At 40.4% G+C, this 15,864-nt stretch overlaps 1 protein-coding gene across 2 annotated transcripts in view; it reads left to right on the top strand.

Annotated features, from left to right (window-relative positions):
• ark2n (arkadia (rnf111) N-terminal like PKA signaling regulator 2n) overlaps positions 1 to 8,063 on the top strand; it is a 111,380-nt gene extending 103,317 nt beyond the window's left edge. For both annotated transcript variants that reach the window (XM_060935680.1, XM_060935678.1), the window contains one exon: positions 1,438 to 8,063. In XM_060935680.1, the coding sequence (XP_060791663.1) occupies positions 1,438 to 1,603 (166 nt within the window). In that variant the 3' untranslated portion in view covers positions 1,604 to 8,063. The remainder of the gene's footprint in view (positions 1 to 1,437) is intronic.
• Positions 8,064 to 15,864: the final 7,801 nt, after the last annotated feature.

Raw genomic sequence — 15,864 nt, 5'->3', positions numbered from 1 at the left:
ACTGGGGATCTTTTTTAATGGGGCCCCGACTCGTTACAGGTATGAACAGGTGGGCCTTAAAGTCGAAAAGGTTGAGAACCCCTGCCCTAAAAGACCCAACCATGTTCCAGCATGACAGTGCCTCGTGCACAAAGCGAGGTCCATGAAGGCATGATTTGCCAAGGTTGTAAGAATTCGAGTGACCTGCACAGAACCTTGACCTCAGCCCCACTGAACACCTTTAAGATGATTGTTAGTTTTTTCTTTTTTATCAGACATCTAATTTTTTAGGTTTGTTTACCTGACATGTTTCGACGTACGACTGTCGTCTTCCTCAGAGTGTCACCGGATGTTATTGGTGACGCATCTTTTATCAGCTGATGTTTCCGAAGGCGTGGCCTTCCTGCCTGGATTGACAGGTCGGTCACGCCTTCTACTGTCAGTTCGTCCCCTGCAAGATGGCACTCCAGGTATGGGAAAGCATGTATGCTCCCTCATCTCGGTTGATGGTCCTCGGACTTCGCTTACGGATCTCCATGGCCTCCCTGATCCAGCGCTGATGTTTATCTTCTGTGCGGATGACTCTGGCATTCCCCCAGTCCATAATATGATTTTCCCTTTTGCAATGATCTGTTATGGCTGACTTATTTTCCTGTTGTGCCTTTTCTTTTATTGTTCGGGTTTGTCTTGTAGCTGTCTCCTTTTCGCACTCTTTCTTATGTTCATTTTTTTCTTGTGTTGAAACTCCTTCCTGTCTCCCCAATGTAAGTTTTATTGCATAATTGGCATGGAATCTCATATATGGTGTTGCATCTGTTGTCCGGATGTATTCTGTCTTTGGGATGAACCAGGATCTGACGGAGTGTTGTGTGTGTGGTTTGACAGGTGTGTTAATGTTGTGTTTCCTCATTGCTCTTTGAATGCGTTCCGTTATTCCTCTGATGTCTGGTAATGTCACTACACCCCTGTGTTCTTGTTTGTTTTTTCTCTTCCTTCTGTGTTTTATTGTTTTTGACCTGTTCCGCCCCTTTGGATATTGCCCATTGTGGATATTGACATGCCTTCAGTGCGTGTTGTATATGTTGTTCTTCTTTTAAGATGAACCGGACCACTGGTTGCTCCCCCAGGCCTCCTCATCCAATATCAGTGCCTGACCTCACAAATGCTCTTGTGGCTGGCTGAGCACAAATCCCCACAGCTACACTCAAAATGTAGTGGAAAGCCTTCCCAGAAGAGTGGAGACGATTATAAGAGTAAAGGCGCACTAAATCTGGAACATATTGTTCAAAAAGCACGTATGGTTGCAGTGGTCAGGTGTCTACAAACTTTGGGCCATTTAGTACATCAGTCCAATAAAATGACCAATTTCAAAAATGTTTATAGATGCGAAATACATTTCAGTTAATCATACATTCACTGATTATTTGCTCTCTCATGGTTTTCTCATGTCCCCTTCAGTGCTGCGTCGAGATTTCCAAGAGGTGGCGTCATCCAGTCTCTATCAGCATGGAAGCAAACGGTCATGCCCCATTGGACAGCAGTCGCCGCCCAGCCTGACTGGGCGCCGCCCCCTGAGGTGGTAGATCTGACACTGGATGAAGACAGGCACAGATATTTGCTGTGATCCCATACACTCGGCACTCAGACACAGTGTATGCTTGAGTGTCTTTAAATATTCTAAAGTTTATCCCTTTATTAGTTTGGTGACATTTCAGAACAAAAAAAAAAAAAAAAATTTTTAATGGTTCGGTGCGACAATCTGAACTGAGCTGAACCTGACAGATTTTCACTCTGCTGTCATGCATCAGTCGTTGAAAGCCTTAGGAAGACCACATCAAGATGCGTGTGTGTGTGTGTGTGTATAGATAACACTGGTGATGTAAATTCAGTTTCCTTGTGTGTATGACTTCATGTCATATATGACAAGTAGCAGTACTGTAATGGAATCAGAGCTTACTTCACAGACAAGCTAGTCGTTTTCTTCTAACAAGTCAAAGTCTGGTGAGGCTACTGCCTTTAAAAAAAAAAAAAGTGTTGAGCAGAATCAGATTTGCTCAGTTCAGTTTATCCAAATGCATAGCTGAACAAAATTGTCAAAACTACTGTTAGGCATATGCTGTATGAATTCATATTTCATTTTTACTACATGTGCACTGAAATTTGCCTTTGTCCCTCTTTCTAATAAGACTATCAGGTTAAATCTCAAAGTTTTGAGTAGTTTGGCAAACACAAACACACGGATGCCTGCTGTTAGCCTCAGGTGTCGTCGACCCTTTGCTGTAACTTGCTGCAAAGCTGCTTTATAGGACAAAAATAAGTTTTTACTCCGAGAATAGCAATAGCTCAATTAGGTTTGTTTTGTGCAAGTGTGTGAGCAAGAGCTACAAAGAGAAGTGTTATCAAAACTGTTCAATGCTGCTGCCCGAGCGTGTGAAAGAGAGGATCTCTGCACTAGAAAATATCTTCAGGCACACTCGTGTTTATATATTTTAGCACAGAGCGTTGCCTTTATGCCAGTGGAAAAGAAGCATCAGCTTGTGGACGTTCTTAGAAATTTTTAGTCACTATTTTTCCAATAAGTATTTGAGACTAGATTAAACTGTGCTTAATATCCACATTGATCTATAAGGTTGTATATTAGTTTTTGCGATATCATGCTTTCTCGTAATACAGCATTAGATGTTTCTATTAATATTTAAAATATTTTTCTGACATGCTTGAATGAGAGTTATTAGGAAGGAAAAACATATTTCCAGAAATAGATATAATACTTTTTTTCCTGTGGTTATTTACAGATTTTTTTTTCTTGGCTACTGAATGTTTTTGGCATAGTCGATCACATCATTCAGCTTCCTGTTCAGAGTGACAGATCGTCAGACAGTGTGTGTGAGAGAGAGAGAGAGAGAGGAGTTGGTGAAAGACGACAGCAACCTTTTTCCTGCTAAAAATCGTGTGGATGTTGGTAATAGCCAAGCAATATTTGTCTCGTTTGCATACGACCTGGATTTTTTTTTTTTTCCACTGAAACAAAAGTATGCCGTTGCTGATACAGCAATTAGCTTTGCACAATGGTATAAAAAAAAAAAAAGGTTTATGTCTCTTTTTAGTTATTTTTATTTTCATCTTGTGTGTAGTTTCTGGTTATATCTTCGGAGTGTCAGACACATCTGATTCAAATGATCTGCTGACCTAAACCATCGCCTGAATTTAGTATGTTGGAGAAGGGAAAAACAGAAATCGCTCTCTGGATGAGATTGAGACTCCTGTACTAAGAACAAAATTTGTCCCATCTATGAAGAGCTACACAAACTAATTTTGAATCTCGACATAGCCTTATACCACAGCACTGTTGAATTCTCAAATCAGACTGATCAGAAAGTGTTTAATTAATTTTCTGAAACAACTTTGACACTAGTGCCAGCAATAATTCATATCACAGGTTTATATTAATGCACTGTAATTAACTTATCATATTTTATCGTTTCTGTAGTGACCGCTACTTCACAGGGACTTTGTATGGTGGATGATCTGTGTATTTTAAGCCTAATAATGGACTAATTTAAAAATGTTTTTTATTTAAAAAAGACAAAATCATTGATATGGTGACGCTTTCTGGAAGGGAACATCTATTTAAAATTTATTGAAGGAGTCTCAGGTGATGGTGCTTTTAAACGGTCAGTAACTTTTCCACCTTGGGAGAGTCTTCAAGACAGAGGTGGTTGCACTTTTCTGTTTCTCAGTAACAGAAGAAAGACATGCTTGTGAAGCAATGTCGGTCACCGCTGTTATAATGCAAGTGATAAGAATGACTGTCTTGCAGATGTCCCACGATATTAACTGGAACTATAAAATGGTTAAAAGGTATGATCATAACATTTTAATAGCTGGCAAATTGCTGTGGTATAAGACGAATAAAACTCTTCCATAAAGTGCCATTATTAGAACAAAATCAGCTTCTGGTTGGACTTTGCATCAGGCTGCATCACATCACCTGCCCATTGATTATTTAAATGATGTTGGCTAGCGTTGCGTGGTATATCAGATATATTCCATTCAGAATATTTAACAGTTATTCCACGAAATTGAGTCGTACATGAGCTGATAGCTGACGAGGCGCGTAGCACCAAGTTGGCTATAAGCGATATATGATGAGATTGAGTGGAATAACTGTTTTATTCTATCCACATTCACTGGATTTTGAGAAAGTTTCTTTTTTTTTCCCCAAATTTGATAAATAAAAACTTTTATACAAAACGTCCAACAAAATAATTTCCGCTTAGAATGTAAACAAACCGGCGAAACGACGGTAGCAATTTGTGAAAAATGCTCTAATAATCATTCTTGAAAAATAAAAAGACACGTTCTTGCCATCAAATACTTTGATTCCATGTTTTGTATTTTTGGGGTTTTGTTTTCAAGTAAAGTTATTTCGTTCTTGGTTGGTTCAGCAACACGCTGCCATTTTGTTTTTCTCTTCTCATGGTATATGAGCTGATAGCCTAGTAGTAGAGTAGCCAATTAGTGTGTGAATGTGGATAGAATAATCGCTTATAACACCATTTCTCAACCCTGGTCCTGGAGTACACCCTGTCATGCACATTTTTCTTTTCCTGTTGATTCAATACGCCTGATTCAACTAATTACCAGCCCTTCCCGAGTTTTAAAGTGGCTGTGCTATGGGTAGGACGGGTGGTATAACAGATGAGTTCCAGGATTGTGCAAAAGTCTTAGGCAACATGTAAAGAAATGCTGTAGACTAAAAATGGCTTAAGAATAATGAAATTAAATGTTTCAACTTTATAGTACTTTTTTTAAACAGCATAAACCATAAATGAAACAAAGTCAATATTTGGTATGAGATGACCATTTGCTTGGGAAAAAAAATTGTAGTCTCAGGTACAATGAGCACAGTTTTATAAGGAAATGAGCTGTAGGTTTTACTGAGTATCTTACAGAACCAGCTACAGTTCTTCTGGACACTTTGACGGTCATGCTTGCTTCTTAATTTTGCGCCAAAACCCAGGAGCCTTCATTATGCTTTCTTTTTTTTTTTAATCTGAAAAGTGGTCTTTTATGGAATATGCTGCTCAGATACAAATTTTTTTTTTCTGTAACATTTAATTTTGTGCTGGAAAACGAATGTTTGGACTCTAAAATGTTTTTATACTGACTTGATAATGTAGAAGTCATAAAATAGCGAAACTTGTATGGAAAAAAATATATACACTACCGTTCAAAAGTTTGGGGTCACCCACGCAATTTTGTGTTTTCCATGAAAAGTCACACTTTTATTTACCACCATAAGTTGTAAAATGAATAGAAAATATAGTCAAGACCTTTTTCTGGCCATTTTGAGCATTTAATCGACCCCACAAATGTGATGCTCCAGACCAGAAACTCAATCTGCTCAAAGGAAGGTCAGTTTTATAGCTTCTCTAAAGAGCTCAACTGTTTTCAGCTGTGCTAACATGATTGTACAAGGGTTTTCTAATCATCCATTAGCCTTCTGAGGCAATGAGCAAACACATTGTACCATTAGAACACTGGAGTGAGAGTTGCTGGAAATGGGCCTCTATACACCTATGTAGATATTGCACCAAAAACCAGACATTTGCAGCTAGAATAGTCATTTACCACATTAGCAATGTATAGAGTGCATTTCTGATTAGTTTAAAGTGATCTTCATTGAAAAGAACAGTGCTTTTCTTTCAAAAATAAGGACATTTCAAAGTGACCCCAAACTTTTGAACGGTAGTGTATATACAGTTGTGCTCATGAGTTTACATACCCTGGCAGAATCTATGATTGTTTGACCATTTTTCAGAGAATATGAATGATGACACCAAAACATCTTTTCCACTCATGCTTAGTGGATGGGTGAAACCATTTATTGTCAAACGACTGTGTTTTCTCTTTTTAAATCATGATGACAACAGAAACTACCCAAATGACCCTGATCAAAAGTTCACATACCCTGGTGATTTTGGCCTGATAACATGCACAGAAGTTGACACAAATGGGTTTGAATGGCTACTAAAGGTAGCATCCTCACCTGTGATCTGTTTGCTTGTAATCAGTGTGTGTGTGTGCATAAAAGCTGAGTGAGTTTCTGGGATCCAGACAGACTCTTGCATCTTTCATCCAGCCACTGACGTTTCTGGATTCTGAGTCATGGGGGAAACAAAAGAATTGTCTACGGATCTACGGGAAAAGGTAGTTGAGCTGTATAAAACAGGAAAGGGATACAAAAAGATATCCACGGAATTGATAATGCCAGTCAGCAGTGTTCAAACTGTGATTAACAAATGGAAAATCAGGGGCTCTGTTAAAACCAAACCACGGTCAGGTAGACCAACACAAATTTACACCAAACAGCACAGAGACAGGCCTCAGAACTTCTGGAACAAGGTAATTTGGAGTGATGAGACCAAAATTGAACTTTTTGGCCACAACCATAAACGTTACATTTGGAGAGGTGTCAACAAGGCCTATGATGAAAGGAACACCATTCCTACTGTAAAGCACGGAGGTGGATCGCTGATGCTTTGGGGATGTGTGAGCTACAAAGGCACAGGAAACTTGGTCAAAGTTGAAGGAAAGATGAATGCAGCACGTTATCAGCAAATACTGGAGGCAAATTTGCACTCATCAGCCCGGAAGCTGCGCATGGGACGTACTTGGACGTTCCAACATGACAACGATCCAAAACACAAGGCCAAGTCGACCTGTCATTGGCTACAGCAGAACAAAGTGAAGGTTCTGGAGTGGCCATCTCAGTCTCCTGACCTCAATATCATTGAGCCACTCTGGGGAGATCTCAAGCGCGCAGTTCATGCAAGACAGCCCAGGAATTTACAGGAATTGGAGGCTTTTTGCCAAGAAGAATGGGCAGCTTTACCATCTGAGAAAATAAAGAGCCTCATCCACAACGACCACAAAAGACTTCAGGCTGTTATTGATGTTAGAGGGGGCAATACACGGTATTAAGAACTGGGGCATGTAAACTTTTGATCAGGGTCATTTGGATGTTTTTTGTTGTCATTATGATTTATAAATAGAAAACAGTTGTTTATCAATAAATGGCTTCACCCAACCACTAACCATGAGTGGGGAAAAAAGTTTGTGTTATCATTCATATTCTCTGAAAAAAGGCCAAGAAAGCAAAAATTCTGTCAGGGTATGTAAACTTATGAGCACAACTGTATAGGGTGCCTAAGACTTTTGCACAGTACTGTATGTGTCAGCCAGGATGCAGAGCTGAGGAAACCCTTGTTCTGTTTGCCCATATTGCCCTTGAGAGCTTATAGAGCCGTGTCCTGTCATTGTTGCCCCTTTTGGCATACACCACAACACCTACGCTCACCCATCTCGAAGTTTAATTGCGCCTTTTCCTTGTTTGTTGAGCCATGTAGCTGGCATGCTTCATTTCCATCAAGTTGTCCATTCCTTACGGTTAGTGAGAGCTGGAAGCAAGAGCAGACCTGTTAAAGGATCTTGGGTTCCTTAAAAGATCACACCATATTAATAGTGCTAATATAATCAAGATTACAGGATACGACACTATTCAAGATGCACTGGGCACTGAAAACTTAAGCTGCACAGGATTCTTTTAACATAACTTTCTGATGGCAGCCCTCGAATATTGATGGAAAACTGCATTTGCGTCTTTTCAGATCCTAAACACGCATTTTAAATAGGAGTGGACGAGTTTACTTTCAAGGCTCAATGAACATAAGGGATGTATCAAGGTCAGCAGATAAATTTCAAGTAATACTGTAATTGAATTAAATGATTATCAGGTGCAGGTAAAATGTGCATCAGTTTGCTGTCCAACAGATCAACAGCAATAAGACATAGGAGTTGGGCTTTAATTTGATGTGACGCACCAGCCCAATAATAATAATAATAATAATAATAATGACACACTGTTCCTCATATTGTAACCTTTTTTCACAGTGTTTTAAATTATAAACAATATATGTTGAATTTTTTTTGTGCTTATCCAAGTTCTCTACTTCCTTCAAATTATGAATATTAGAATCAAGGGAACTATTTTAAGATTAATAAAGCTATTTAAAGAGTCATGTCTATGTTTTCTGTTTTTTGTTTGACAATCTGTGCTCAAGTCATGGTTACTGATGGTTATTATTATTATGCATAGAATATTATTAACCAATCATCAATACAGCAGATGCATTCCAGAGCATGCCACTGTCGTGGGAAAGCTGCTTATGACCTTTTGACCTTCGGGCACTGTGGGGTGGGGGGTTAGGGCTTGCCAGCTGGTCTGTTCACTGCTCAGGACAAAACGCCTCACATACACACACTACAGCTGTATGCTAATGTGGGTCGAGTCTGTTGCACTGATAGAACGGGAGTGGAGGAGTGTAAAGTTATTCACTTCAAATGTGTGCCTCAAGTTTGTGATTTGGTGCAAAGCAAAAAATAAAAGTATCCAAAATGAACGACAAATGACATTTAGAACTGACTTTTTGTCTTTCCTAATATTTTTTATGTATGTATGTTTTAGATTTTAGGATATATCTAGGTACCAGTGGAATAAGAAATGTAACGCGTAGAATTATAGGTTTGAGTAAAAAAAAAAAAAAAAGGACTATAATGTACTCAAATACAGTGTACATTGTTGACCAATGTACAAATAATAAACAGTGAACTTTTTCCCCCAAACAAGTACTTTTTCAGGATTTCCGAGGAGCAGTGAAGGGTACGGCTTATTTGGAAACTTTTTTAAGAAAGTTTGGTGAAACTTCCTCATGAAGCTGGTTGAAGATTTTAGTCGTAAAAAGCTTCATTATGAAGACAAAGGTTTTAATATGAACGGCTTTTTATTTAATTAACACTTTGCTTGGTTACTGTATAATTCTGTGTTCATTACTGTACAATTCATTGTCTTTTTTTTATTTTAAAAGAACACAATAGTTTAAAAAAAAATTTTAAGGGGGGAAATACCACATTTTAGGTGTTTAAAAATTGCCCCAAAATCTGAAATGTTAGAAATTTGTATGCATTTTAATTTGTACTACTTTTCAGATAAAACCATCATTGAGACTGTCTGGAATTACTACAGAAAAGGAGAAAGTGAGACGATTAACATGTACAAAAGTATACAAGTTGGACAAAATACTTGAAATAACCTTTTTTTTTTTTTTAAATTCCATGCCAGTGCACCCAAACACTGGTGCAGTTTTATAAGGAAAAGGATGGCCGTCACACTACAAATGAAAGGTAGAGAAAGCATTGAATATAGAATGAATAAATATTTATCCCCTGCTGGCCGAAAGGCCCTAAGGGGGATTATGTCATGGCGAAGTCCGTCCGTCCCGGAAAGGGTTCTCACCTTCTGAAATCAACTCCTCTCAATTTATTTTTGGAGGAATTTCACAAAACTTAGCAAAAGGCTTTGCTATAGGACAGTAATAGACACACACTGCAGTTTCGTTTGCAATATATTGTAACGGAGGATATTGTGCTCTCAGAGCACTCTTGTTAACTCTTGAAATTCAGTCATGTTTTTATGTGAAAAGTACATTTAATGCTTTACTAAAGCTATTAGATTCTTGTTTTAAACCAACTATTGCTGCTTTTTTTTTTTTTTTTTTTTTACTGAAAACGTTCACTTTAAGTTTGCGAGTAATATGGATGACTAATGTTATGTAGTTTTGCTAATGAATTAAAATAAACAATATTTACCATTAGATAGAATTTTACTTACTGTTGAGCTGATTGTTAGCTATTGGAATTGAAGATATTTGAACCTGCCATTAGCAAAGAAAACGAGCTACTTTATTGACCTGGACCACAACTTAGCACAACATGCTCTTTTAAATGAGAGAGAATTCGTGCCTTCTAGGGAGGCAAAAGAGATGCCATATTTAAGGTGAGTCTTTGTTTACTTCAGCTTATTGAAACTGTGGTAGGGTGTGATACGGTGAGGGCACTCGTCCAAACTGTCTCTTATCTTGCCAAGGCCGAGGTCTCTTAACTTCCTGTTAGTGATCATGATTGACTACAGCTGGTAGCTTCTCTGTGCCTTCATAAAAAGGGTTTGTTTACAGCACTCATTGGTTTGACCAGCACACAATACAATGGGAAAGTCCAAGGAGCTCAGTGCAGATCTGAGAAAAAGGATTGCAGATGTGCACAACTCCGGAATGTCTCTTAAGGCCCGGTCCCACTGCACTTACGGATGCAAAGAGGATGTAAAACGTAAAAAAATCTTTGCCATCCGTTGGAAAACGCTATGCATCCATTGCATACGTGCTTCATACGCTCTATCCATCGAGTATCCGTCCACTGTGATTTCATCCGCGCAAAAAGTTTTGAGCTGCACAAAACTTTTAGAACGGATGAACTTTCCACCGTGTACGATGTAAATCCGCGACATATACGAGCAACAAACGTTCTATGTCCGTTATCATCCATTAAACGTCTGCTGTATCCTCTCTGCATCCTCTGGGCATCCTCGCAACTCACATCCGCTGCAGCTGAAAACGGAAAGAGGGAGGAAAGATAAGGTACATGAAACGTCTATTCATCGTTAGTAGCACGGAAATAGAAAGGATGTAAGTGTATGCATCTTGTATATAAAGTATTCAAAACGGACAAAGCGTTTATATCTGGGATGTATCTCGTATATTTAGGATGTCTGGAGTATGTCTAGAGTATGCAGAAGGACACCTAGCGGACAATCGATATTTTGTATAAAAAGGGGGAGAAAATCATCTAGTAGTAGAGATGTATCGATGTAGCCGCCAGCACGTCTTTCCGCTTTATGCTGACGGCGTGCATGCTGCATCCCTTTATATCCGCGGAGCAGACGCAATTCATACCCCCCGCATGCACAGTGAACGGTCTGCATCCGATATACATCAGCGCAACATCCCCTTTGTTTCCGTTAGGCGTACGTGATGCATCCCCTTCATCCGCTATGCATCCGCTCTTTCTGCTATGCGTCCGCTTCTCAGTTATCACCGGTAACCCCTTCGGAGCTGTCATCCACTTCCATCCGCTTTCATCCGCTAGGCTTCCTATGAACATGCGTTTAACATCCCCGCTATATACTACCCACGTCCGTTCTTTTCCTTTCTGTTTTCGCAAATTTTCGCCAATTTTGTCCATTTCTGGAGCGGATGAAAATGGATAGAGCCACCCCCGAAATTTTGCTCGTCCACTGTGTCCTTTTTGCATACGTTTTGTGTCCATCGGCCAGTGGGACCGGGCCTTTAGAGCCATTTCTAAACAACTGCAAATTCCAAGATTAGTTCAAACAATTGTATGCAAGTTATTGTGAGGTGTAGTCACTTTGCCAAGCCACATTGCTTCAAGAAAACCCAAACTGTCACCCTCAGCTGAAAGGAAATTGGTTTGGATGGTCAGGAACAACCTGGGAACCATCATGGCACAGCCCTGCCATGAACTGGAAGCTGATGGATCACTGTCTACAGTTCAGTGAGTTTTAGGTCACCATGGATTCAGAGGCTGTTATCCAAGAAATGACCCCCTGCTCCAAAATTGACACCTTCAAGCTTAACTAAAGTTTGAAGCTGACCACACGGACAAAGAAAAAGCCTTCTGGAGGATAGCTGTATGGTCAGATGAGACAAAGATTGAGTTGTTTGGCCACAGTGACCACCATGTACAGAGGGACAGTGTACCAGCTGATGGTGGTGGTAGGATCATCATGCTCTGGGGCTGTTTTACTGCCAGTGGAACTGGTTCATTGCACAAAGTGGATAGAATAATGAAGAAGGAGGACTACCTCAGAATTCAGCATAAACCATCAGAAACTTGAACACAACTTGGGAGTTACAACAGGACAATGAACCCAAACATGCATCAGAGCTGGTTGTGGAGGATAAAGCAGGCTAACAGTAAGCTTAAAACAAGTCCGGACATCAACCCTGTTGGAAATGTATGGACCGTGCTTATAAGTCAAGTCCATGCCAAGAAAAAAAAAATTTAATTGAACTCTACCAATTCTACCATGAAGAGTCATGAAATATCCAGCCAGAATTCTGCCAGAAGCTTGTTCAGGGTAAACAAAAATGTTTGGTCAAGGTGAATCTTGTGAAGAGACATTTTGCCCAAATATTAGGTGTGCTGTATGTATAATTTTGACCCTGTGTTGATTTCAGAAAACCCAAAGAAAATTAAAACTTGTGTGCCAAATTCCAGCGTTCCCCCCCCCAAGATGTATGCTGTACATTCTGCCACAGAAAAAGAACAGTTCAAAGAAATTACTGAAAGCCCAAATATTGCCATGACATTCACTGTATGTAAACTTCTGACCACAACTGTGTGTAATAAATATTTTTCATTTAATTTCATTCATATCCCATGAAATTGAGTCGGATATGCGCTCAGCACCTCGTCAGCTGTAAGCCATGTACGAAAAGTTTGAGTGGAATAACTGTTTTATTCTATCCACATTCAGTGAATTTTGAGAAACAGAGCCTTTTTTTTTTTTCAAATTTGATAACTTTATACAAAACATCCAAAAAATTATTTCTGCTTAAAATGTAAACAAACCGGCAAAATGACAGTAGCAATTTATGAAAAACACTGTAATAATTCTTGAAAAATAAAAAAAATGTTCTTACCATCAAATACTTTTATTCTGTATTTTGTTTTTTGTTGTGTGTTTTTCGAGGTTTTGTTTTCAAGCAGAGTTTTTATTTTGTCTTCGGTTGATTCAGTAACATGCTCTGCCATTTTCTTCTTCTTTAGGGTTTTTGGCAGTTTGGCACCATCAACTGGGCTGGAGTGTGGAAGAGGAGATATGGGGGGGGGGACGACAACTATTTTAGCTATTTCTGTTTCTTTTAAATACTTGATGACAAAGTGATATATCTGACTTGATATGCTCTACCCTTTTTTCTCTACTCATGGTATATGAGCTGATAGCCTTGTACTAGAGTAGCGTATCCGACCGTGTGATTGCTCATATCCAGTGAATATTGATGGGGAAGTGTGTGTGTGTGTGTGTACAAAAAAAAAAAAACTTGCGAAGCTCAAAGAATATTGGCTGCGCATCGCATAATTGGTGGCAATGCTACCAATTTTTGATTGCCAAGTATTTGCAAACCCATCGTGTGACCAGGGTCTAAAAATAATTTGGTGCACAAACCTTTTAATTTATTTTAGAATTTCTAAAAACAACACACACACACACACACACACACACACACATATATATATATATATATATATATATATATATATATATATACCCCTAATATTTGGTTAAATGACCCTTAGGAAGTTTCACCTTAACCAGATGTTTTTAGAAGCCATCAACAAGCTTCTGGCAGAAATCTCATTGGATATTTGATCACTCTTAGCAGAACTGGTAGAGTTCAATTAAAGTTGTTGTTTGGGTTCAATGCCCAACCTGTATAATCAGTTTTTCTTTGGCTAATCAGACACAAGGTACGCCACCACTCTTGCCAGAGAGGTTGGGGGTTAGGCACCTTACTCAAGGGCACTTAAGCCAGTCCTGCTGGTCCAGGGAATTGAACCAGCAACCTTTTAGTCCCAAAGCTGTTTCTCTAACCATTAGGCTATGGCTTCCCCAAGTTTTTCTGGCATGTACCCAACTGTTAAGCACAGTTCACTTATTTTCAGCAAGGCCATTCCAAAAGCTTATCCATTCCATCACCAGCTGTGATGTGTATTTGGGGTCATTGTCCTGTTCGGACGCCCAATTGTGTCCAAGTTTCAACTGTCTAACTGATGGTTTGAGGTCAGGCTGAAGAATTCTGAGGTAGTCCTCCTTCATTATTCCATCCACTTTGTGCAGTGCACCAGTTCCACTGGCAGCAAAACAGCACCAAGCCACCATGCTACCACCACCATGCTTAACAGTTGGTACAGTGTTCCTCTGATCATTGTGGCCAAACAATTCGATCTTTGTCTCCTCTGACCAAAAAAACTTTCTTCCAGAAGGCTTTTTCTTTGTCCATTTGGTTAGCTGCAAACTTTAATCGAGCTTGAAGGTGGCGATTTTTGAGCAGGGGCTTCTTTCTTGGACAGCAGCCGCTCATGATGATGTAAAACTCGCTTGACTGTAGACAATGTTCCAGCAGCTTCCAGTTCATAGCAGACCTGTGCCTTGGTGGTTACTGGGTAATTCCTGTCCATCCAAACCAATTTCCTCTCAGCTGAGAGTGACTGTTTAGGTCTTCTTCCAGACCTTGGCAAAGTGGCGACGCCTTGCACTAACTTGGACTTACATACAGGTTTTGTGTTGTTTTGTGTGTTGGTCAATCCAGTGAGTGCTGTCGAACAAACTCTTAATGCTGACACAGAGAATCTACCAGCTGTAGTGAGTTACAGTATGTTCCCTAACAGGAAGTCAAGCAGTTTTGGCCTTGGCAAGTTAAAATATATTTTGGAACTTTAAGCACCACTGAAATAATAATCTAAGTAAGTGTGTGTACAGTGGTGTGAAAAAGTGTTTGCCCCCTTCCTGATTTTTTTTTTGCATGTTTGTCACACTTAAATGTTTCAGATCTCATCTCATTATCTCTAGCCACTTTATTCTGTTCTACAGGGTCGCAGGCAAGCTGGAGCCTATCCCAGCTGACTACGGGCGAAAGGTGGAGTACACCCTGGACAAGTTGCCAGGTCATCACAGGGCTGGCCCATAGACACAGACAACCATTCACACACTCACACCTACTGTCAGTTTAGAGTCACCAGTTAACCTAACCTGCATCTCTTTGGACTGTGGGGGAAACCGGAGCACCCGGAGGAAACCCACGCAGACACCGGGAGAACATGCAAACTCCGCACAGAAAGGCCCTCGCCGGCCACGGGGCTCGAACCCAGGACCTTCTTGCTGCGAGGTGACAGGGCTAACCACTACTACACTGTGCTGCCCCATGTTTCAGATCATCAAACGAATTTAAATATTAGACAAAGATAACACAAGTAAACACAAAATGCAGTTTTTAAATGAAGGTTTTTATTATCTCTCATCTCATTATCTCTAGCCGCTTTATCCTGTTCTACAGGGTCGCAGGCAAGCTGGAGCCTATCCCAGCTGACTACGGGCGAAAGGCGGGGTACACCCTGGCCAAGTCGCCAGGTCATCACAGGGCTGACCCAGACACACAACCATTCACATTCACACCTACTGTCAATTTAGAGTCACCAGTTAACCTAACCTGCATGTCTTTGGACTGTGGGGGAAACCGGAGGAAACCCACGTGGACACGGGGAGAACATGCAAACTCCGCACAGAAAGGCCCTCGCCGGCCACGGGGCTTGAACCCGGACCTTCTTGCTGTGAGGCGACAGCGCTAACCACTACTACACCATGCCGCCCCTAGTTTTTATTATAAAGGGGGAAAAAAATCCAAACCTACATGACCCTGTGTGAAAAAGTGATTGCCCCCTAAACCTAATAACTGGTTGGGCCATCCTTAGCAGCAATAACTGCAATCAAGCATTTGCGACGACAATGAGTCTTTTACAGCGCTGTGGAGGAATTTTGGTCCACTCATCTTTGCAAAACTGTTGTAATTCAGCCACACTGGAGGGTTTTCAAGCATGAACCGCCTTTTTAAAGGACCCATGGCATGGTGGTTTGTTGATGCTTTAAACGGGCTCGTGGAGGTTTCCGGATGTTATATCCGCAGCCTTTCTCGAAATGAACCCTCGGCACGTAGATATAGCCTCCTGGGAGAAAGCCCCATTTCAGCCCTTTTCCCAGTGCGTCGTTTTGCTAATGAGAAGCATGGAGGCGGGGAAGGGTAGAGGGTGGGGGCGGGCCATGGGGGGAGGGGCTTGACCAAGCTGCGGGCATGAGTGAGAGTGTTCAGAGTGGTTTTTTACGAACGTATAATACCCTAGGCTTGAACA

Source organism: Neoarius graeffei, chromosome 12 (assembly GCF_027579695.1).
Source record: "Neoarius graeffei isolate fNeoGra1 chromosome 12, fNeoGra1.pri, whole genome shotgun sequence".
NCBI classification, from domain to species: Eukaryota; Metazoa; Chordata; class Actinopteri; order Siluriformes; family Ariidae; genus Neoarius; species Neoarius graeffei.
The sequence above is the reverse complement of the archived record's forward strand: the minus strand, read 5'-3'. Positions and strand labels throughout refer to the sequence as shown.